This window comes from Harpia harpyja, chromosome 21 (assembly GCF_026419915.1).
Source record: "Harpia harpyja isolate bHarHar1 chromosome 21, bHarHar1 primary haplotype, whole genome shotgun sequence".
Lineage (NCBI taxonomy): Eukaryota > Metazoa > Chordata > Aves > Accipitriformes > Accipitridae > Harpia > Harpia harpyja.
Window position 1 is genome coordinate 948,639 of NC_068960.1, and position 22,160 is coordinate 970,798.

Sequence of the window (22,160 nt, forward strand, 5' to 3'; positions counted from 1 at the left end):
CGGCAGAGGCAATGTGCGATGAACTGATCGTAACCCCCATTCCCCGTCCCCCTGCACCGCTGGAGGGGAGGAGGTAGAGAATTTGGGAGTGAAGCTGTGCCTGGGAAGAAGGGAGGGGTGGGGGGAAGGTGTTTTAAGATTTGGTTTTATTTCTCATTACCCTGCTCTGGTTTGATTGCAATAAATTAATTTTCCCCACGTCGAGTCTGTTTTCCTGGTGATGGTGATTGGTGAGTGATCTCTCCCTGTCCGAGCCTTTCATTATATTTTCTCTCCCCTGTCCAGCTGAGGAGGGGGGTGATAGTGCGGCTTTGGTGGGCACCTGGGGCATCCAGCCAGGGTCACCCCCCCACATTGTTTGAAGCTGTAGATGTCCTTGTCCCGCTGAGCATGCTCAGCTCCAAGTTACACGTGTAGGCAGCTTGTTGCGATGTCGATGTCGGAAGTCCCACTTGAGTTTACCAGCCCCAAACAGCTGGTGCTTGGGGCAGGCTGCTGTATTGGGGTGTACAGCAGACTCGGCTTTTTAATACTTAACCCATGGTGCTCCTGTTTGCTACTGGCTTTAGAAACTTTCTCTCCCCCACACATTTTTGAAAAGAACACTAGTGAACCACCTCAGACCTTTTTATCACCAAAATAAAGTTCAAAATCTCCCATGTATAGTCCACCTAACGTGGGCAAAGGGGCAAGTTCTCATTCCGTTTAATGTCTAGATGTGTCCTGACTGCAAGGGCCAACATCATAAATCGGGGGGGCGGGGGGGGGAGTTGAGTCCCCCTGAAAATCCCTTTCAAGTCCCGTTTGTCTTCCTGGGAAGAGCTCTTTCATAAGCAGCAATGCCCTGCTCTTTCTTGAAATGAAGGTGAGGATTATTTAAAGTGGGTTGGAGCTCCACTTCCCCGCGGGAGCGGGGCGCGGGGATGCTAAAGCACGAGGTGACGGGTCCTTGGGCTCATGCAAAGGGATCGGGAAACCGGCGGGGGCGGCACCGGGCTGTCCGGGGTTGCCGTCCGCCGGCTGCCGCTGTCCCCGGGACTGGGGGGGGGGGGGGGCGGCGGGTCGCGCCCGGGGCCGGGCCGGGGGGGGGGAGCAGGAAGCCGCATCCTGGATCCGCCCCGGCCCCGCTGACTCACGGCGCGGCGATAAGCCCGGCCCGGCCCGGCCCTGCGCGCCGCGGCCCCGGCATGTCCGGGACATGGGCGGCCCCGCCGCGCCGCTGCGCCCGGGGCTGCTCCGGGGGCTGCTCGGGGGGCGGCGGCTGCCGCTCCCGCTCCCGCTGCTGCTCCCGCTGCTGCTCCCGCTGCTGCTGCTGCCGCCGCCCCCCGCACAGGTACGGCCGCGCCGCAGCCCGCGGGTGGGAGCTCCCGGCGGGGTGGGAGGGTGCGGGTGCCCGTGCCCTGCGTGTGAGCGCGGGTGGGCGCGTGTCCCGCGGGCGGCAGCGCGTGGGGGGGTGCCGGCACGAGAGGGTGCGCGTCCCCTGCGTGCGTGACCGCGCGGGCACGGGCGTCCGTGAGCGCGCAGGCGCCGCCCCCGCGCTCCGCTCCACGCGCGCGCGTGAGCGCCCCGACCCGCGGGGCCGTGCGTGGGAGCGGGGGGGGGGGGGGGGGGGTGCGCGGGCGGGCGCAGCCCCTGCGCGGTGCCTGAGACCGTGGGTGCAGGGTCCTGCTCGTGACAGCCGGGGCTGCGCGGGGTCCGGCACCCCGGCGAGCGTGGTTTGGGGGGCGAAGGGGCTGCGATGGCCGCGGGGCCCCGCGGCCGCACGTCGGTGGTGCCGGTGGCAGGCGGGCGATGGAGATCCACGCCGGGCGAGGGGCCACGGGCGGTGCCTGGGGCGGGGGTTGTTCTCCGCTCAGAAAAGCGTCCCCATCCCTGGGCCCGGCCGGGGCTGAGCGCGGAGTCCCCTGCCCGGGGAGCCCTCGGCCCCTTCCCGCCCGCTCCTGCCCGCAGAGCTGCTGCCTGGCAGGATGGAGCCCTCGGGAGCCCGACGGCCGCTTCCGCAGCTGGCGCCGTTTCAGGCGGAGAGGGCAGCGTGCCGGGGTGGTTTTGGCAGAGGTCGGTAGCGCTGCTCCGGCGAAGGAAGCAGCGGGCGCTGGCACCGAGCTTCTGTCGGTGCCCGGCCGTCCCCCTCCGTCGCTGGAGGAGCGAGCGTGCCCCGGGCCCGCAGCTGAGCTCCAGCCCCAGCGGCATCGCTGCAGACTCCTGGGTGGCGTGGTGGGAGCCTCGGGAAAGCACGGGTCCTGGGGACATCCCATGGGAACAGCAGCCACGCTTCTGGGCTGGGGCTGGCCAGAACGGCTGCTGGGGCGGCCGGGGCTGGGGGCCAAGGGGAGGGTGGCAGCTCCCGGGCAGCCAGCGCTCCCAGTTCTGCCCATAGTGGCGTGCGGGGAGCAGGCTGGGCAGCCTGGCCTTTGTTCGAGTGCCCCGTCACCGAAAAAACAGTAGTTGCAGAAGAGATGGAAGAAACTGCAAAGCATCGGGGGGGGGGAAAAGCAGAGCCTGCGAGCGCAGAGCCTGCTGTAGCTCTGACAGCTGGGAGGGCTCAGCAGTCTCGGTTCTGTTTCCCTCGTGCAGGTGGCCACACCGCAAGAGCTCCGTGTCTGCTGGCCTGGCTTGTCGTCTCAGCCGGTCCCTTGCAGCCGGCAGCGAGCCTGCCTGCATGGCCACATGGTGCTGGAGAAGCAGCGGTGGGGAGCAGTTGCTTTTCTCTGCCTGCCCCACCGCGTCCTCTGGCCAAAGTGAGACCTGGGAAACTCTCTCTGACCTCACTTAAAAATTAAGCAAGAAGAAGGGCAAATAAAAGAATTGGGCTTAGAGCAGAGGGGTTGATGTGAGGTGCGTTGGGAGGGAGCTGGTGTGTGCTTATGGCAGGAGGTACAGCCAGAGAGCAGGTGACCTGGCACCCGTCGGGGCTGCTGTCTGTGTTGTTGGAGCTGGAGGAATTTCAGTAACTCGAGGGATAACGTGTCTCCTGGCCCCACAGTGCCGTGGCTGCTCTCTTACTGCCATCAGGTTCTGCTCTGTGGACGGGCATGTGCTTAGGCTTAGGGCACCATCTTGGCACCGGCTGTCAGCCGGTCCCCGCTCTTCGGTCTGGCCGGGTCCCCAGGCTCTCTGCCCGGCTCAGGCTCCAGGAGCTGGTGCAGAGCGGGTGAGAGGCAGCGAGGGGGCTGCCGGGGGGACGGTGTGCCGGGCCCAAGGGCTGTCATTTGGCTGCACCTGCACGAGTGACCGGGGCAGCAGCTTGCTCAACTGGCTGCTGCATCGTGGCCAGCGGTGAGCCCGGGCGCTGCTCTGCTCCTTGGCATCGGGCATGGCCATGCCGGCCCTGCCTCTGCCTGAAGCCGTTTGGGTCCCCGAACTGTTTGCTAATCCCTGTTTGCTGACAGGGTGAGGCTGGCGTGTGTGCCGGACTGCAACGGCTGAGCTGGCGCTTGCTGTACAGGCACCGTACACGGAAGCAATAGCTCCTCTTCCCAGCGTGAATTTGCAGTTACTCCCTCAACATCAAGATAGCTGAAATCTGTAGCTTTGAAGGCCTGGGCGAGCATTAATTGCATTTCTGGCATGAAAAGTCACCCAACTCGTTTGTTTCTGGAAGGAGCCGGTAGTCAGGCTGTTCGTGTCACCTTTAGAAAGGGAGTTGTGGCTGGGAACAGCCGCGCTGCAGCTCATCCCCGCTGGCAGGAACACTGGCTCTGGGGGAGAGGGGAAAGGCTGCACCGGCCCCAGGACTGTGCCGGTGGGATGTGACCGGTGCTGCAGGAGCCAGGGACCGTGGATGCTGCACGCTGCAGGTAGTGCCGCTCACTGCAAGCACAGCAACCTTAGTGCCAAGGCTTAATGCCACGGATTGATAAAACACAGCACCTCCAAAGAGCAGTTAGCAGATGTGATTCTGCAGGTGTCCTGTGCAGGTGGAGCCGGAGGAACAAGCAGATTTAATATGCTGGTGCAAGAAATAAATTCTTTTCCCTCCCAGTCTTGCCTCACTGGGGATGAGAAGGGACCTTGGGGCTCTTCCCCACAGTCTGCTGCTGTGGCATGCTCGGGGGGGGATGCTGATCTGCCTGAGATGGCCTGGGCCACGGGGGCTCATCCCCAACTCTGGCCCTGCTCTCTAAGGAGGGCATTTCTGTCCGTAGTGCCTCAAAGCCGGTGCTGTGACTGTCCCAGAAACACTGCTCTTCATATCCACTCTGGATGGAAACCTTCACGCAGTGAGTAAGAGCACAGGAGACATCAAGTGGACCCTGAAGGATGGTGAGTAACGACACGGGGGGTGCTCCCTGGGCTTGTCACTGGCCGGGGTTTGGGGATACACACCCCCAGCCTGGCTCTTGCTGGTTGGGCTCTGGGCCAGCAGTTTCTCCAGCCCTGGGGGACACTGCCAGCTCCAGCCCCAGGCACGGCCATGTGCAGGGAAGAGCATGGGGGGGGGGTGGTCAGACCCCCACTGCCGGCGGTGCCTATTCTGGGTCTGAAATGCAAATAGACTGTGGACCTGGGCACGGCAGCGCAGGGCTGCGCTTGGTAAACACTGCCACGTTGTCCCCGCTCATAGGGAGAGGCTGCTGACGTCTGTGTTTCACTCTCTTTTTCAGATCCTATTCTGCAGGTGCCGGTTTATGTGGCAGAGTGAGTGTCATCCCCCGCGGGCAGGGTGCCCTTTCCAGTTAGGCAGCCTGCCAGCCGTGCAGGAGCCTTTCGGAGGTGCACAGCTGCCCTGATGAACCAACAGATTCACAGCAAGGAAGAGGAACCTCAGAGAAATGAACCTCCCAGCCCATGCCGTAGCGTTGCCTTAAACCTACCCTTTGTGCTAGCACTTAGTGCGTGATGATGAGGAATAGCTGCTCCCTGCTGCTGAACATGTAGCCTTTCTACAGACAGGCGAGAAGCTCTCACCACCACCACGCACAAAAGCGTAGGAGAGAAATTGAGGAAAATCCACCTGGAAGTGCTGGGGGAAGGCAGGACAGCAGAGAGCTCCCCTGGGGCGGGCAGGGCACGGAGCCAGCACGGCTGGTAGGCACAGGGTGGCCATATGGAGTTGCAGCGCTGACCCAGAGCGGGAGTTCATCTCCTACCAAAGCCGGTGCTGGAGGTTTCCCAGAAAGGTCAAGCCCTGTAGCGAATCACCCTGGAGCAAACTGCTGAAGGGGTTTCTTTAGTGCAGCTGCTCTTTAGCCCTTGGCGTGTGCCCGGGGCAGGGGGCAGCTCACGTTTCATCCTCCTCTCTCCTCCTTTCCAGACCAGCATTCCTTCCAGACCCCAATGATGGCAGCCTGTATATCCTAGGAGGAAAAAACAAAGAAGGCTTGATGGTCAGTGGGGCTGCATGCATCCCGCCCACCCACACCCCTGGGGGTTCACCGGGCTGAGGGACTGGGCAGACCTGCTGGACAGGGCGAGCCCGGGGCCACCGATTGCTCCAGCTTGTCCTTGGTGCCTGGAAGATGTCAGCTGAGTGGGTGTGGGGCAAATACAGCCGGCAGCCTTTCCTTCCCCACCACCCCGTCCTGCGCTGGGGTTGAGCAGTGAAGGCAGGCGAGGAGGAAGGGGCTGTCCGGGGGGACCTCTCCTTCCCACCCTGCTCCTGAAGGCAGGAAGGCTGCTGCTCGGGGAGGTGTTTCTCTGACCCCGCATCCACGCTGCCGTCTGTGTTGCAGAAGCTCCCGTTCACCATTCCGGAGCTGGTCCAGTCCTCGCCGTGCCGCAGTTCGGACGGCGTGCTCTACACCGGTACGCAGAGCCCGGCCGCTCCGCCAGACCCGGGGCGGGGGGAGGAGGAGAGGCTGCGTGGGGACCTCCAGGAACGTGTGTCTGTGGAGGGCAGGGACAGGAGGAGGCCTGGCGGGCGGCTCTTGGGGATGGACAGCAGGGCTGCGAGACAGAGAAAATGTATTTTTGTTCTCAGGGAAAAAGCAGGACACCTGGTTCATTGTGGACCCCAAGTCAGGAGAGAAGCAGACCACTCTCTCGACAGAGGCCTGGGATGGTCTGTGCCCATCAAGTCCCCTGCTCTATATCGGCCGTACCCGTAAGCCAGTCCTGCTCCCCGTTCGTCCGTCTAGTCCCAGGAATGGGGTGCTGGACAGTGACCTCGTGCCCTGCTCTCGTCCCCAGAGTATGTCATCACCATGTACGACACCAAGACGCGGGAGCTGCGCTGGAATGCCACCTTCTCCGACTACTCGGCACCGCTCTGCGAGGAGTCCTACCACTACCGTGAGTGGCCGCTGCGCATGCGGGAGCCACAGGATCCAGCTCCCCCAGCAGCCCGCTCGCAGTGGGACCCTGGCTCTGCGGGGACCCTGCAGTGATGCTGCCATGGCCAGTGGGTCTCGGCTGTGCCGATTGCTGGGGAAAAACGGCTGCTGCGCGCCAGCCACAGCTCTCGTGGGAGCAGAGCAGCAGGCAACAGCCCACGGCCAGTGGCAGGACTGAGGGGGAGCAGAGGGGGGGCAAAGCCCCACGGCCAGCACCGCTGCATCACCCCCTCCCTCTGGCTCTGCCTAGAAATGGCACACTTTGCCTCGAGCGGGGACGGGCTGGTGGTGACGCTGGACAAGGAGAATGGGGAGGTCCTGTGGGCGCAGAACTATGGCTCGCCCGTGGTCGGCATCTACGTGTGGCACCAGGACAGCCTCCGCCGTGTCCCCCATCTCAACCTGGCGATGGAGACCCTGCGCTACCTGACGTTCCACTCGCAGGACATCCACCTCTTCAAGTGGAGCTACCAGTCTGTGAAGGACTTTGCCACCACCAAGACCCAGCTGCTGTACGTGGTTCCTGTGCCATGGCAGCCAGTGGTGTTTGCGTTGCCTGTGCTCGGCCACTCTGATCCGTGATGGATGGAAACCTGATGCTTGTCCCTGCCTTGCAGGCCAGCACTTTACGTGGGGAAGTACGCGGCCAGCTTCTACGCCTTGACCTCCCTGGTCCACGGCAGCGTGGCTCTGGTGGTGAGTCTCCCTGCTGGCCCCTTCTGGGGTGAGCTGCGGCGGGTGCAGGTCCTGGCTGCACGGTGCTCCACGAGCTGTTGGACCCCCAGCCGCAGGGCATCACGCTGGCCAGGATCGACGGACCCACCACGGATGATGTGACCATGAGAGAGTCGGGGGAGTGTGAGATCACGCCCAGCACCGACGTCAAGTACCCGCAGGGCAGCATCACCTCGCTCCACAACCAGTGGCTCCTAATAGGTGCGGACCCACAACGGGCACCGGCTTTCCCTGCGTCCTCGCTCCCGGAGGGTGCCCCGGAGAGGGGCAGCCCGAGCTGCCGGTGTGTTTTGGCGTGGCAGCCCAACCTGCTTTGCTCAGTGGGGTAAACGGGACTGAGGCTGTGACTCTGGCTCGGGGCTGGTAGCAGCCCATCCTTGTCCCCTCCCCAGGACGGGGACCCTTTGAAGCGGGGCTCACAATTACCCATGCTGCGGGGTGTGCTATTGCGCACCGAGCCCTGCATGCAGATGCTGGGTTAATTAGCCTGCCCTGTGATTGCTGTCACAGGTGTGGTGGCTGCATTGGCAGGTTTGGAAATCAGGGTGGTGTCTTGGGGTCATGGCAGGGGAGGCACAGAGGAGCAGGGTCAGGCCCCCCACTGCGTGCTGAGAGCAGGGGACCTTGCCCTCTGCCTTTCTCCGCTGGCTGCTGCTGCTCCAGGTCCCACTCTCTGGGCTGTAGCTGTGATGTTTTTTGCATGTCCCATGAGAAGTGACACCCCTTCTCCTGAAGAGCCAAAGCTGTCTGGCCAGCCCGTGTCGGTGCTGGGGAGATGAGGGAGTGATGCTGTGACCAGAGACCAGCTGATGGTTGTCTCTGTTCTCCTCCCACCACAGGGCACCACGAGCTGCCTCCCGTGGTCCACACTACGATGCTGCGAGCCTTCCCAGAGAACCTGAGGAAGACAACGGAAACCATCATCCCCAGGGCTCCTCCTGCCAGGACCGTGTTCGACGATGTGAGTGGCGGAGCTCTGCTGGGTCCCACCTCTGCACTGGGGGGGAACCTCGCGCCGTGCTGGGTTGCCGAAGGGTCTGGGCCGTCTGGGGCTGGGCAGTGGGTCCCCAGCATGGGGTAGCACGGGGAGGGGGTCCTGCGTGCAGGGCTGTAGTGAGGAGGGGGTCCCAAACTGGAGTGCCCAGAGGTCCGTCCCTCTGGTGTCACCCAGCCCCCGGCGTGTGTTGCAGTTTCTGGCCCCAAGCAGCCCGGAGGAGCCGGCTGTCCGCAGCGAGGGGCAGTTCCAGCCGGACCCCGCGCCGAGGGAGCAGGTGGAGGTCTACCCCGAGGCCGGCACCTGGGACCTGGTGATGGCTGGCATCGGCACGGCTCTGCTGGGCGGGGGAATCCTGTTCCTTGTGCTCACGGTGAGTGGTGGCCGGTGGAAGAGCCCACCGCCTGCCGCACGAACACCACTTCTGAAGGGCCGGGGACCTCGTCCTTGCGGTGGAAGCAGCGGTGCCGTGGCTGCAGTGAGCCCCGCAGCGCCCATGCTGTCTTGTACGCTCTCGTGCTAATGAGCCGAGGTGGTGTGCGGCTTGCTGCCGGCTGGGCAAGGGACAGAGGGTGCACACGCTGCTGGGGCCGAGCCCTGCCGATTCCCTGGCTCTGCTCTGGGTGCAGAAGCTGAGCGCTCCCGTGGTTTGTGTTCCAGAAACTGCAGAAGCAGCACGCGGTGCAGCAGCAGCAGCTGGAGAAGCAGATTCAGCTCCTGCAGCAGCAGCAGGAGATGCTGCTCCCGGGCCGGGTCTCCGGGGAGGGTGTCCCTGCAGAGCCCGGGGAGCCGGGGCTGAGCGCATCGCAGCTCTCGCAGAGCTCCGGCCCCTTGGCCCGCCTGAAGGACCTGGCTAATGGGGTGGTCAGCCCAGATCCGGCTGTGCCAGCGGCTGCTGCAGGTGTGTGCAGGTGGGAACAGGCAAGGTGCAAGGGGCTCTCTGTCGGTAGATATTGTTACCCAAAGCAGGAGCAGAGATGAGAGGGGATGCAGCCCAGCTGAGATGGGAGGAGATGCAAGATCTGCTCCTGGATAAGCATAGGCTACAAAAGCAATTGCAAGAGTAGGGTCGAAGAAAGGGTCAGGTGGTTAAAGAACTGGATGTCCTTCGTATAGGACTAAGGCTCATAGGGTGAAGGATGGGTGCCTTCCTCTTCCTCTGCAGATGCAGAACCAGATGTGATTGTAGTTGGGAAAGTTTCTTTTAACCCCAAGGATGTGCTGGGCCACGGAGCTGGAGGAACCTTTGTCTTCAGGTGGGTGGCATCCCGGGGTGCCTGCCCTCATTCCACTCTCATTCTCCGTGGGAGCCACAAGGAGAGGCACGAAGGCAGCTCCTTCCCTGGGTGGTGGCCAGTGATTCAGGGGCTTTTGTGAACGGGTTGCCACCCTCCCCTTCTCATGGTCGTCGTCAAACCCATCTGGGGAGCTTGGTCTTCTGTAACCAAGGTACCAGTACGCAGGGCAGGTCTCCCCCTCGCACCAGCGCCCTGTGCTCCCCTTCCCCTCCTGCCTGCGCCAGGCTGTCAGGCAGCTGGGCTGTGCCTGCTCCAGGCTGCCCTCAGCAGCGGCAGGTCTAGTCCCTCGTCAGGTTCCCCTGGCTCTGGCTGACCCCCTTTCCCCAGCACTAAACACAGCATAAAGCAAGGGAGGCTGTTCTCCTGCAAAAAGGGGAACCTGAACCCCCAGTTTCCAGCTCGCTGCAGAGATTTCTGCCTGTGACAAGTCTTTGGAGGTCACTCCAATGTGACCCATGTTGAGGACCCCGAGGGGCAAGTTTCCAGCATCAGCCAGAGCCTGGCCGGGCTGTGCATCTGCAGCGCTGGGCTCTGCTCTGGCTGGGGAGGGCCGTGCATGGACGCTGCTGTCGACTCTCCGTGCAGGGGACAGTTTGACAGCCGGAATGTGGCTGTGAAGCGTCTCCTGCCCGAGTGTTTCCATCTCGTGGACCGCGAGGTCCAGCTGCTCCGGGAGTCGGACGAGCACCCCCACGTCGTCCGCTACTTCTGCACTGAGAAGGACAAGCAGTTCCACTACATCGCCATCGAGCTCTGCTCTGCCACGCTGCAGGAGGTGAGCCTGGTCCTGGGGGCATGGGGCCGGCCGCGTGGGGCTGCTGCTGGGGGGCTGTTGATCAATCCTGGATGTCCCCATCCCCGTGTTTGCAGGTCGGTTCCCAGGGCTTTCGTCTGTGCTGTTAGAGAGGTCCTGCAGTGCTCCCAAGGGAGCAGCAAGCTGTGCCTGCCCGAGGGCAGGGTTGGCAGCTAGCGGCTCCCAGGTTTGGAGCCCTTTTTGGGGTTCCTGCCTGGCCACAGGCATACAGCCCTGCTCCGAACCTGCTTCCCGGCAGTCAGAGGGAACAGGGTTTGGATTGGGCATGGCCAGGCTGCGAGGTGCTTTGGAGAGGCAGAGCAGCCAGCAGCAGCACTGTTCCTCTGTCAGTCAAGCCCCTGCCCTTGTTCTCCTGCCAATTTGCCCCCTCGGGAGGGACCGGGCAGCTCCGAGCCTTGGCATCGGTCGGGGCAGTTGTTCATGTGCTGGGAAGAGGGTCAGAGGGGGGAGGAGAAGCGTCCTTTTACCACTCCATAAAGCAGGAGCATTGCTGAAGCTGTGGAGGCCTGAGGACACGAGTGAGGGCAGTTTGCTGCAGAGGGAATAGATGCCGACTGGTAGAGCTGGAAGCGGCAAGCCTTGGGCACAAATGGCCTCCACGTGGGCTTGTCTCCTTCCACCTTGGTGGAAGCCTAGTGAGAAGTCTCGCTCCTGGCAAGCTTTGCCTTCTTTGCCCCAGTAAATCAGGCTTCAGTTCATCTCTTTCTACCTCTGTGTGGTTCCAGTACGTGGAAAGCCCCAGCTTCGATCGTCGCAGCCTGGACCCGGTGTCTCTGCTGCGTCAGACCATGTCCGGGCTGGCCCACCTCCACTCCCTCAGCATCGGTAAGAAGGCAGCGTGCAGGCAGGAGGGCAGCGTGTCCCGCCTCGGTCCCATCCTCAGCTGAGGCTGCGGGGTTCAGGCAGCAGCTGTCGGGGTCGGCAGCGTGCAGGGCAGCAGGCAGAGCCCCGTCCTGCTTCGGCAGGTGACGCTGCCCGCTGTCTCTTCCAGTCCATCGTGACCTGAAGCCCTGTAACATCCTCATCTCCGTCCCAAATCGCCACGGGCAGATCCGAGCCGTCATCTCTGACTTCGGCCTCTGCAAGAAGCTTCAGGGGGGACGACAGAGCTTCAGCCTCCGCTCCGGCATCCCTGGCACCGAGGGCTGGATCGCCCCCGAGGTGCTGCAGGAGGCCCCGAAGGAGAACCCCGTCAGTGAGCCTTCCCCCGCCTGGGGTCCTCTTTGAGCCCGTCGTGACAGTCCCCCGTGCTGGCAGCAGCCTCACGGTGTGCTGCTGGAATGCACAATTAAGACGAAAGCTCTGAGAGCCCAAGGCAGGCCAGGTGCAGAGCACCGGTGCTCCTCGCCAGGACCACCCTCGTCAGCGGCTGCTCCTGCTCTCCTGCCCTCACGGGGACAGTCCCCGGCTGTGTTCAGCACAGGGCGTCTCATCTGGCTACAGTCCTTGGAAATTCGGGGTGGGGAGGTCAGAGGGGGCTGTGGCTCGCTGCGAAGGTTACGCTTCTGCTAGTCTGTTTAGCCCAGGAAAGCCTGTTCCTGCTGGAAGCCGGTTGCTGTACTGGTCCCTGGCAGGGCACGTACTGGTTCTGGCAACGTGCTCCACCTAACTTTGTACTGGGGTTGGTTTGCACAGCTGGGTGAGACAACAGCAGCCCTGGCATGTCCGTCTGGCTGTGAAGTCCTGACTTTTGTCTGTGCCTCTGAAAACTTCTTCCCTGATAAGGACCCGGCGTGATGGGTGCTTCACTGACTCCAGAAAGCGGGGCAGGCAGGAGCCCTGGTGCGATGCATTTTCCAGCAGCTCTGTAGCAAAGGACCAAGCTTTCACATGAAAGAATGGAAAAGTGGGGAGGTGAAAGCTTTCCTCACCCTTTGCTGCGAGGGTCCCATCTCCACCTTCGTATTTTGCAGACGTGTGCTGTGGACATCTTCTCAGCCGGCTGCATCTTCTACTATGTGGTGTCAGGAGGGCAGCACCCCTTTGGGGACAGCTTGCGGCGACAGGCCAACATCTTGTCGGGCTCTTACCAGCTGAGCTGCCTGCAAGAAGAAGCTCATGGTGAGACCCTTCCCCCAGGCACGTCCCCGCGGGGAAGCCCTGAGCCGAGGGGCACAGCTCCCGGTCCTTCTTGGGGGGGGTTATTTCTCCGTTGTGTTGTTTTGCCTACAGACAAGCTTGTTGCGCGAGAGCTGATTGTGGCAATGATCAGCCCCGAGCCCCAGCACCGCCCCTCAGCCCCCATGGTCCTCATGCATCCCTTTTTCTGGAGTGAGGAGAAGCAGCTGCAGTTCTTCCAGGTGAGCACATGCCGTCCCACTCGGCAGTGAGCATAGGTGTGGTCTGAAAAACAAGTGCTGGAAACAGCCGTGTTTCGGTCAATGTGCTCATTTTGAGCTACTCTTGCAAGGGGTGGGGGGTGGGGGTGTGTCCCTGTGTTTGGGGTCAGGGCCAAACCCTCTTTGTCCCGCCTCGGCGCTGGCTCTGTTCCCTGGCACTGGATGGGGCATCACAGGGCAAGGGCCAGCACCGTAACCACGCCGGTCCCCGCTCTCGGGCACGCAGGACGTCAGCGACCGCATCGAGAAGGAGCCTGCCGAGGGGCCCATCGTCTCGGCCCTGGAGTCGGGGGGACGGTCAGTGGTGAGGACCAACTGGAGGATGCACATCTCCCTCCCGCTGCAGACAGGTGAGCGGGGGGGGGCCGGGCTCGCCCCTGCAGCTGGAGCCTGCTGCCGCCTTTCACGCAGAATTGGGCAGGGAATGGGGGTCCCTGGTCTGGTGCCCTTTACTGGGCAGGAGGCACCTGCTCACGCCTAGGAGCCGAAAAGCAGGGAGGGGTAAACGTGCCAGCCCTTCCTTGGGAGCACAGGGACGGCGCTGGCACCACGGGGGGCTGTGGCAGCCCCTCGCCCCGGCCGCATCCCGCCTCACTCGGCGTCTCTCCTGCTCTCCCCAGACCTGAGGAAGTTCCGCTCTTACAAGGGGGGCTCTGTGCGTGACCTCCTGCGGGCCATGAGGAACAAGGTACGGCCGCCCTGGCTCCCCTGCACCGCTGCCGCCCACCGCCCCCAGCCCCACTCACCTCGACCTCTCTCCTGCAGAAGCATCACTACCACGAGCTGCCAGCCGATGTCCGGGCAGCCCTGGGCTCCGTGCCTGACGGCTTTGTGTGGTACTTCACCTCCCGCTTCCCCCGGCTGCTGCTGCACACCCACGGGGCCATGAGGGTCTGCGCCCAGGAACGGCTCTTCCACTCCTACTACTGCCAGGGGCCGGGGGGCGAAGGCAAGTGAGCGGGGACGCACGCCGGGACGGCACCTGCGGTGCAAGGCTGCTGCGGCCGCTCCTCTCTGCCCTGCATGCAGCCGCAACCCCATCTTGCAGCAGCTGGGAGCAGCCCTGGGGGCTCTGCGGAGTCCTCCTCCCCCTCCCCGAGGTGAGGGGGGGCCCCAGGACCAGGTGGTCGCCCAGCGTACACATGGGCTACAAGCAGGACGGTCCAGAAGAGGCGAGCGCGGGGTGGCACTGGGCTCTCCTGAGCCCAAGAGGGACCCTCTGGGCACCCACCTTTGCAAACTGCTCCCAGTCAGACTCAGCGGCCTGAAGGTATTTGTGTCAGAGAACGGAAAAAAAAAATCTCTGCGGCGGAGATGGTGTTTGAGAAGAAAGAAAACGCATGTTGGGTTTTCCCGAGGGCAGCCGGTGGAGCAACGCACCCGCAGAGCAATGCAGCCAGGCTGGGGCCGGGTCCCAGCGGGGCGTTCACCAGGGATCAGCACGCTTTGTCCTCCCGTGCCGTGTGCCTGGGGAAGCAGCTCTTCGAGCATGTGTCCAGCACATGGCTGTGACCAGGACTGATACAACCGTCTGGACACTGGCGACGATCCTTCAGCCCAGCCGAGGGCTGAGGCTCAGCAGGTCAGCTTTTAGCAGCCACCCCAGGGCTTGGACCCGCTATTTGCACCAAGGGCACCACCAGCCCCAGAGAGAGGCATGGGGCCTACAGCACAATTCCGATAATGAAGTTTTGAAGTTTTTAATCTCAGCTGGGCTGAGAAAAAGATTTTCTCCCTTTTGGTCACCAGCAGCTTGTAATTACGCAAGGCCAGAGCCCCTGCATCAGTCCTGCACCCAGGAGCCCTGAGCAGTTTGCACAGCAGCGCAGCTGTGCAGGAGCAGTTGTCTGGGATACAAAGGCAGGGAAACCCAGGGATCCCTTCCCTCTGAACACACGCCTGTGCCTGCAGCTCCCAGAGCCTCCTGCTGCCCCAGCACAGGTGTCCCATGGGTGTTCTGGTTTACGGCATCCCCATGGGCATGTATTTCATACGAACCAGCCTCTAAGCGCAGCACCCACTGGGTCCATGGGCAGCCTGGGAGCTGACATGGCAGCTGGAGCCCCTTGGCAAGGCTTCCCCTCTAGAACAGCAATAATTTTGTATAGTCTGATTCCTCTCTGTGCTGGGGTGTGGGATTTTGTTACACAGGTAACAAGAGGTTTGTACCTGGTTTGTTTTCAGAACACTGTATGGCCTAGAGCATTTTCTACAAAAAGTTATGTAAAAAAATAAAAACTAAAAAGCTCATCCTGCTTAAAAATAAGCCATCCTGAGAGCACCAGTAGGTGCTGACAGTGAGCAACGGTGGGAGAAAATGCAAGGTAGCTTACTGGGCTCCTGCAAAAGTCTACTAAGGTAGATGACTTTTGCTAACTCTATATTTGCGAGCATCACTCGCAATATTTGCTAACTCACATTTGCAAGCATCTTTCATGTAGCAAATAGAGCCAATCAAATGGAAAATGGGAAGGTAAGGCCATTAGCCTACCAGTGGGCTGGTTACAGCACATCTATGATAACCCTAAGGTCTCTTCTCCCACAGCACAGCTGGGGAGATCAGCAGAAACAGCAGTTAACAACTCCCAGGCCCTTCCTTGCTTATGACAAGCATCTCCCAAAACTACTTAACCCCCTTCCCATTTCCTATCACAATCTGCCACTCTTTCCCTATTGCTCTGTGTTAAGAGGTAGAGCTGAGCCAGGAGAGCAAGGCCACAGCTCAGCTCAGCCAGGGGCTGTTAGTAAGGGCAGTCAAGCAGAGAGCGTCAAGCTCGTGAAGAGAACAGCTCTTGCTTGGAGGGGAAACCAGAGGCAAAGTGTTGCTCCCTCCCTCACAGCAAGCCAAAGGGAACCATGACAGGCTGGACGCTGCAGCGAACAATCTTTAATCAAGTTATGCAATATACAAAAGTGTATGTTTCATGTAGATTAATTTCAGTATTAAAAGGCTGATTGCTCAGTCTCACCCTGGGCACATTAAATATCTTACCTGAATTTCTACAAGAGGAAACAAAAGCCTAGAGCATCAGCACAGACATGTACAAATAACTTACATGATAGTTCTGCTCTCCCCATGCTTTGTTCTCTCAAGAGAGGGCCCAGGAGCCTCAAACAAGAGGATTGGTTTTCAAGTCAGACTTTTGGCTTTGGGAAGTTAGAAAAAAAAGACTAGGTATGCAATTAAAAAATAGACTTTCTATTAGGAGTGGGGAGCAAGAAACCTTTGGGTACCAGTCACGAGTGAACAACGCCGTTCCCACAGCATCAGGGGCTTCCTTGTGGCAACTAGACCATACCCAGGAGTGGGAGCCCAGCTGTGTGATGGGAGGTTACAGTGCAAGCAGGGGTGCTACTAGACCTCCCCATCCACAGCTGGGACAGTTTGGCACAGATGTTGAGTCCATCAAGAACAACGTCTAAGCAGAGGGTTTCACACGGGTTGAGCCAGACTTTGAACTAAGGAGCTTCTCTACCATGGTGCGAGCATAGCGGAGCCGGCTGGCCAGCTCCTTGCAGCATCCGTGTTCCTCAATGAGGCTCAGCTTGTACGTGCGGAAGTCCCGTTTCTCATCTATGTATGTGACAGCAGCCATGAGAGGGCACAAGATGACTTTGGTGTGGTCCTGTGGGGAGAGAACACACCGTCACCCTCAGCACTCTGCTCCTTGGGGACTACGTTTTCTCAGGATGAACCATCTCAGCAGTAGTTGGGGCATCCCAGCTGCACCCAGAAGCATGCTGAGAAAGCAGCATGCTGCAGAATTTGTTCATAGATTGCAGCAAAGGGAAACAAATTGATCCGGCCAGCCAGCTCAAGACTGTGCAGCAGTCTACCTCCTGCTAAAGGACACAGCCCCTTCGCAAGCGAGGAATGTCTGGGTGGCTTATGTACCAGCAAGGGGAGTCAGGAGCCTGCCAGTGCTCCGTTCACTGGGCAAAGCTTCAGCTGAGGTTATACCCTCCTGCTGCCTTGCACCTAGCACTGTGTATGTCGGGGCTCTTGCAGAAGCTGGAGCTACAGCCCTGGAAAATGCAGAGCAGCAGCCTCACCTGGAAGAAGTTGATCTGCACAGTGCCGTTGCTGAGGTGCAGGATGATGGCGCTGCGGGTCCGGAACCACGTGCAGAGATAGGGTAAACGGGCCAGTTCGTCTCCTTCCCGCGGCGTGATGTTAGCACCCGCCTTCAGCAAGTGCTCACTCATGTAGTTCCGGAAGTATTTCAATAGTGTTATCTGCAGATAGGAAAGGCTGTGAGCAGGCAGGCTGACGATGACCCCTACTATTTGGGGAGGGCAGGGGCTGCTATCACAGTCACAGAGCCTCTCTACACATTTCAGAGCTTGAGGTGTCACTGCACAAACTCGTGCAAATTCTCATATTCAAAGTTAACTCAGTCTGTGATACTTGAGACTCACTTTGCTGAACACTTCGGTACATGCAAATCTTGTGAGCACTTATTTCTATGAAGCTGCTTGTAAATAAGCCTCAGATAGCAACTAGAAATAAACAGAGCTGCTAGTGTCTGTCCTTGGGGCCATGTTTTACCAGCCAAGAGGAAGCCTGCAGAATGCCAGTGTTTCTCCCTGAAACCCACCCTGCCAACAAAGCCCAACAAAGCTGGCAGAAGTCTCACCAGGGGAAGCCACCCCCCAGCAAGGGCTTCTGTCCCCAGGACTGACCTTCTTGTTCAAGGCAGAGGAGTAGGATCTCACAGTGAAGTAGGACTCGGTGCCATTTTGCTCGATGTACTGCAAGCTGTCCCCATCATTGTACATAATAAGGCGAGTGGAGTCATTGAAGAGAACTCCAACACTGTTGTCACACAGCTGGTAACCTAGTCCAAAAGGGAGCCCATTAGACCTTCAAATACAAGGGACCTCTGGTTGTGTGAAATACAAAGGCAGAAGGCTGTATCATCTAGGGGTTACCTGACAGCCACCCCACCAAGTCCCTACCAGGTCTAAAGAGTCTCCTCTTTGTGGAGGTCTAGGCAGCACTTTTCCTCCTCTAGATTTGTCATCCTCCCTCGTTGCAACACCTGCTGCAGAAGCAGCTTTAACTCCCACAGTGGGTACATGTGCTCACTGCAGAGCAAGGGCAGCCATCTTATACAGCAGGTAGCCATTTTCCACCTTAAAGTAGCCAGGGCCGATGTTCAGTGACCACTACTCTGGGTTCACTGGGTGGTAGTGTTCCTGGTGGCGGTCTCAGGGACACACACACACACACACCCTGGAATACTGTGGCTAAAGAACCAGACCTACGCAATGACCAAATCAACGCTTCCCCCAGCCTCTTCAGAAACTAGAAAAGGCTGAAGTATTGCCCCCATATTATTTACCTAGACCGTATTTATCCGAGTAATCCACCCATTTGCTAACCCAGAAGATGGGAATGCAGGCTGGGTCTTCAGCTTCTTCTGCAAAGAGGAAAGGAGCTTGTTAGAAGACACTTCACCGCATCCTGTGTGCCCCAGCAAGGCCAAAAGCTTCTCAGCCGTCCAGTTTGAAACTGAGGTCAGCTGGCCTCTCACTTCAGACGACAGCATCAGAGTGACAGAGAAGCGAGTTATCCCGGAAGGCTGGTGCCTGTGGGATCACCCCCAGACTCACCTTGTCTCACTGGCACTCTCTCGGAGGGCTTGGCCGAGTTGACTGCAGTCAGCTGCTGTAACATGTCAGCTAAGTGACAGTCAACAGCATCTCCCAGCTCCCGCAGCCCAGCTACATCTTCCTTTTCGGGCAAGTTCTCTGGTGCAGGGCTGTCTGGTCCTGGGCCAGGAAAGAGAAGAGCATGGAGACATGACCAGGGAGCAGGTTTCTAAAGGCACCAGATTTACATTCTGCCCTAGCTATAGGAAACACACTATATACCATATAGCTAAAGCTAGTGCTGGCACTTCCTCCCTGCTTTGGTTCTGGGCAAAGAGCAAGGAGCCCTCTCTCTCACTCACAAAATAATCCAGGTTCTCATAAGAATTGCGTGAAGAGGTGAAGGATCGTCACATTCCCCATTGATGGTTCTGGATGTTGCTGGAGGCCAGGCAGTCCAGTCTCACCTCCAGACACTTGTACTTACCTTTGTTGAGTGCAGTCAGTGGCTTTCGCCCATTCAGTTCAAGTCCACTGGGAGCAATTGAAAATCTAGGTGCAACGGTGAGACAGCTGGTGGGCAAGCGGCTGGGGATGTATCCCGATGTGAAGAACTCGTCATTCAGCAACTCATCGATAGTTGGGCGTGTGGCAGGGTCAGACCTCAGCATCTTCTGGATGAGGTTAGCAGCTATGGGGTTGATGTGCTAAGAGGAGACAGCCAGAGTTCACAGAGAAGGGTCAGGGGACAACGCACACTAGCAGCAAATGCATTGGATATACAACCCAGGGGAAGTTCTGCTTGGAGCAGAGCTCCTGCACCACATCAGGCAAGTGGGATGCAAGCCTGGGGAAACAGAATTGGGCAGGTATGGAGGGCTGTCTCCTAGTAGCATGCAAGGCCTAAAGTCAACTGACTTTAGCAAGACCGAATCAACAGCAGCGGGATGAGCTGGGGACCTGGCCCAGACCCCTTGGACTTGAGCGTGTCTGTTTAACTCCATGTGCCAACTGCCCAGCTGGGATTTTTGCTGGATTACAGGGGAGCTGCTGGCTCTTCAGGAGGAAGTTGGCCCTACAGGTTCACTCCACCACTGACTGAGACATCCCCTTCCTAGCACTCCACCGCAAAAGCCATTCCACCATTATTTGAGAGCCCATTAAGTGCCAGAAACAGGATGGTGCAGCAGAAGGCTGACCGAGAACTGCTGCGGGGTGAACGGGTCCACCCATGGGAAGCGCCATACCTTGGGAATAGTATACTCATTCTTCTTGATTCGGATGTATGTTTCTTTTAGACAAGAAGTTTCAAAAGGCGGTTTCCCCACCAGCAGAGTGTACCTGCACGTTTAGAGAGAAAAGAGTGTCAGTTTTGCAAAAGTGACTCTGAGACTTGTGTGCAGAAGTGACCCCATCCTAAGCACACCTTGGGACTTTCCTGGCAGAGGGAACATGCTTGGCATCGGACACGCAGTAGTGCAGGCAACTATGTGTACTGTGCCTGGTTCCTGCCCCCTGAAAAGGGAAGCTGGGATCTAGTACCCTCTGGAGAAAGTCCCAGTTGGGAAGCATGGGCATTTGGGAAATGCCTTGAGACAGCCATGATGCGTAACAGATGCAGACACGGAGGGGCCAGCGTGTGCAGAGCACAGTGGAAGGTCGTGTGCTGGCCAGCAGCGGGGCTCAGCCAGGGCAGGCACTCAGGAGACTGCACGCCCAAAGCTTCGTCTCACACCAAAACCCAGAGGGTCCAACGAAACCAGGACCACGGGGACCGCCCGGCCCCACAGCCACGTGAGAGGCGTTTTGACTCACATGATGCAGCCGATGGACCAGATGTCCACCTCGAAGCTGTGCCCCTTCTTGCCCAGCACCTCCGGGGCGATGTAGTTGGGGGTCCCACACAGGGTCTTCTTGCGCTCGCCATCGTACTCCACTTTGGTGGCCAGGCCAAAGTCCCCTGGGAGAGACGGGGAATGACTGGAGACGCCCCGGATGGCCGGTCCCCAGGGCTGGGGTCCCCACCACAGAGGGGCTGGCGGGGCATCACGTCACGGGCACCTACCGATCTTCACCTCCATGTCGTCGCTGAGGAAGAGGTTGCCCAGCTTGAGGTCCCGGTGGATGACGCGGTGGCTGTGCAGGTACTGGCAGCCCAGGATGGTCTGGCGCAGGTAGTACCGCACCTCAGGCTCGCTCAGCGCCTTCCGCCGCTTGTGCAGCTCCAGCAGCGACTGCGGGGGACGGTCAGCACCGGGGGACACCGACACCCACCTCCCGCCCCCCCCCCCCGTCCCTCCCGTCCCCTCACCCTGCGGCGGCAGAGCTCCAGCACGACGTAGACGAAGTCGGCGTCCTCGAAGAAGCCCTGGAAGCCGACGACGTGGCGGTGGGCCAGGCTGCGGTGGATGGCGATCTCCATGGACATCTTCTCCTTCTGGTGCGGCTTCACCAGCAGCGACTTGGGCACCACCTTCCCCGCGAACACCTCCCGGCTCTCCGCCTCCGCCAGCTCGTAGCACCGCGCGAAGCCGCCCTTCCCCAGGAACCGCCCGCGCACGAAGCTGCGCCGGGTCCGCGGGTCCACCAGCACCTTCGGTACCTCCTTCCCGCCCGCCGCCGCCGCCGCCGAGGCCGTACCGACCGTCCGGGCCGGTTCCCCCGGGGCGGCCGCCGGCCGCGCCGCCTTCCCGGCCGCCGCGTTCATGCTGGGCCGGGCCGCCGCGGGTGCTGGGGGAGCGGGAGCCGCGCCGGGCCGGGGCAGGGTGAGGCAGGAGCGGGAGGAGCGGGCGGCGGCGGCAGGAGGAGCGGGCAGGCGCTGCCCGATTCAAACGCGGCCCCGGAACGTTACGCGCCCGCGGCCGCTCCCCATTGGCCGAGAGGATTTAAAATCCACGCCGCCCGCCGCGGGGCACCATGGGAGCGCCCCCCCTCCCTCCCCTTAAAGAGACAAGCGCCGTCAGCGTGGTGGGCGGGGCGGGCACGGCGCGTGTGCTTTCGGCGGCCGTTGGTTGCGGGCACGCGCGGCAGGAGAGCGGCCGCGGGACACGCGTGGGGTCGTTCCACGGGGAGGGGAGGGAAGGGGAGGGGAGGGGGTCCCCCGACCGGCACCACCACCGCTCCGCTTGCGCCCGTTTCTCCGCGCCCACGGGGGTGCGCGGGTGGCATTCCCGGGCACGGGACAGGAGGTGGATTTTTGGGGGGGGGGGGAACCGGGAGTCGGAGTTGGGGCCTTCCCCTTTGGCGCTGGCTGCCGCGCGTCCCAACCTCGGGCGCTGGCAGCATCTATGACTCGCCACACGTACCCCAGAACCTGGTCCTTCGCCCGGCGTTTATTCCGTAGAATCCCACCCGCTCCGGGTGGCTCCGGGTCACCTCGGGTGACCTTTGCCGGTTGAGCGTGGCTGTGCCCGACCTCGTTAACCAGCTCTCCCGCTGACCCCACGACAGCCCCGGGGCCCCCCGAGCTGCTCCCGCGCTCGGACACCATGGGCCAAGAGAGGTAACGGCATTGGAGGTTCTCAGCCCTTCACCTGGTCTTGCTGCCTGCTGGCGCGGAACAGAACGCCAAGGAAAAACAACCGAAAACTGCACAAAAAACCAGCCACAGCACCTCAGCCCGCAAGCCTGCTTTCTCCCTCCAGGCTCGCACAGTCCCACCCTGCTGAAACCAGCGACTTTCCCTCGTATGGCTCCCCCATCAGTGAAAGCTGTTTCTTTCAGCCCTGGCTAACGAAGAATAGACGGTCCTGCGTGCTTTTGCAACGTGCTGGACCTGTGGGCACTGCAGATGATGCCCAGCTAGCTTTTAACTACTGACACAAGCCACTGACTGCCCCAAGGTGGCTTGGGGAGTCCAGCAGACGGGACCAAGCCGTGAGCCCCATAGATCACTGCAGCCAGCAGCCAACAGTTAAGCCGTTATTCCCCCAGGAATCTCAGGAAATTCTCAGGAAATCCTGCTCCACACAAAGCAGACATGGCCTCCACTCAGTGACTTTGTCACCTGCCCACGCAGACCCTCACAGGCAGCGGCTCTTTGCCGTTCCTGACACTGAGCAGCTGCGACTCCAAACAGCCATCAGCGTCAGCGCCTCTCGCAGCCGACAGCGG

The 22,160-nt window shown here is 60.5% G+C and overlaps 2 protein-coding genes across 2 annotated transcripts; one reads left to right on the forward strand and one right to left on the reverse strand.

The window, feature by feature from the left end:
* The first annotated feature begins 1,110 nt into the window (after nucleotides 1-1,110).
* Nucleotides 1,111-14,079, forward strand: ERN2 (endoplasmic reticulum to nucleus signaling 2). Its single transcript, XM_052773024.1, has 22 exons — nucleotides 1,111-1,333; nucleotides 4,146-4,263; nucleotides 4,605-4,638; nucleotides 5,255-5,327; nucleotides 5,673-5,745; nucleotides 5,921-6,043; nucleotides 6,130-6,231; nucleotides 6,523-6,784; nucleotides 6,890-6,968; nucleotides 7,058-7,208; nucleotides 7,847-7,968; nucleotides 8,198-8,374; nucleotides 8,662-8,902; nucleotides 9,167-9,257; nucleotides 9,885-10,074; nucleotides 10,839-10,938; nucleotides 11,105-11,304; nucleotides 12,027-12,174; nucleotides 12,286-12,413; nucleotides 12,679-12,802; nucleotides 13,073-13,140; nucleotides 13,218-14,079. The coding sequence occupies exons 1-22, from the start codon at nucleotides 1,199-1,201 to the stop codon at nucleotides 13,407-13,409; spliced, it is 2,931 nt and encodes a 976-aa protein (XP_052628984.1). The 5' UTR covers nucleotides 1,111-1,198; the 3' UTR covers nucleotides 13,410-14,079.
* Nucleotides 14,080-15,322: 1,243 nt separating this feature from the next.
* PLK1 (polo like kinase 1) lies at nucleotides 15,323-21,008 on the reverse strand. The gene is made up of 10 exons (XM_052773025.1): nucleotides 20,359-21,008; nucleotides 20,113-20,281; nucleotides 19,863-20,007; nucleotides 19,295-19,388; nucleotides 18,535-18,754; nucleotides 18,069-18,227; nucleotides 17,798-17,875; nucleotides 17,136-17,290; nucleotides 16,506-16,688; nucleotides 15,323-16,078 (listed from the first exon to the last, which is right to left on the reverse strand). Exons 1-10 carry the CDS (start codon nucleotides 20,752-20,754, stop codon nucleotides 15,872-15,874), a joined length of 1,806 nt encoding a protein of 601 aa, XP_052628985.1. The 5' UTR covers nucleotides 20,755-21,008; the 3' UTR covers nucleotides 15,323-15,871.
* Between the last annotated feature and the right edge of the window lie 1,152 nt (nucleotides 21,009-22,160).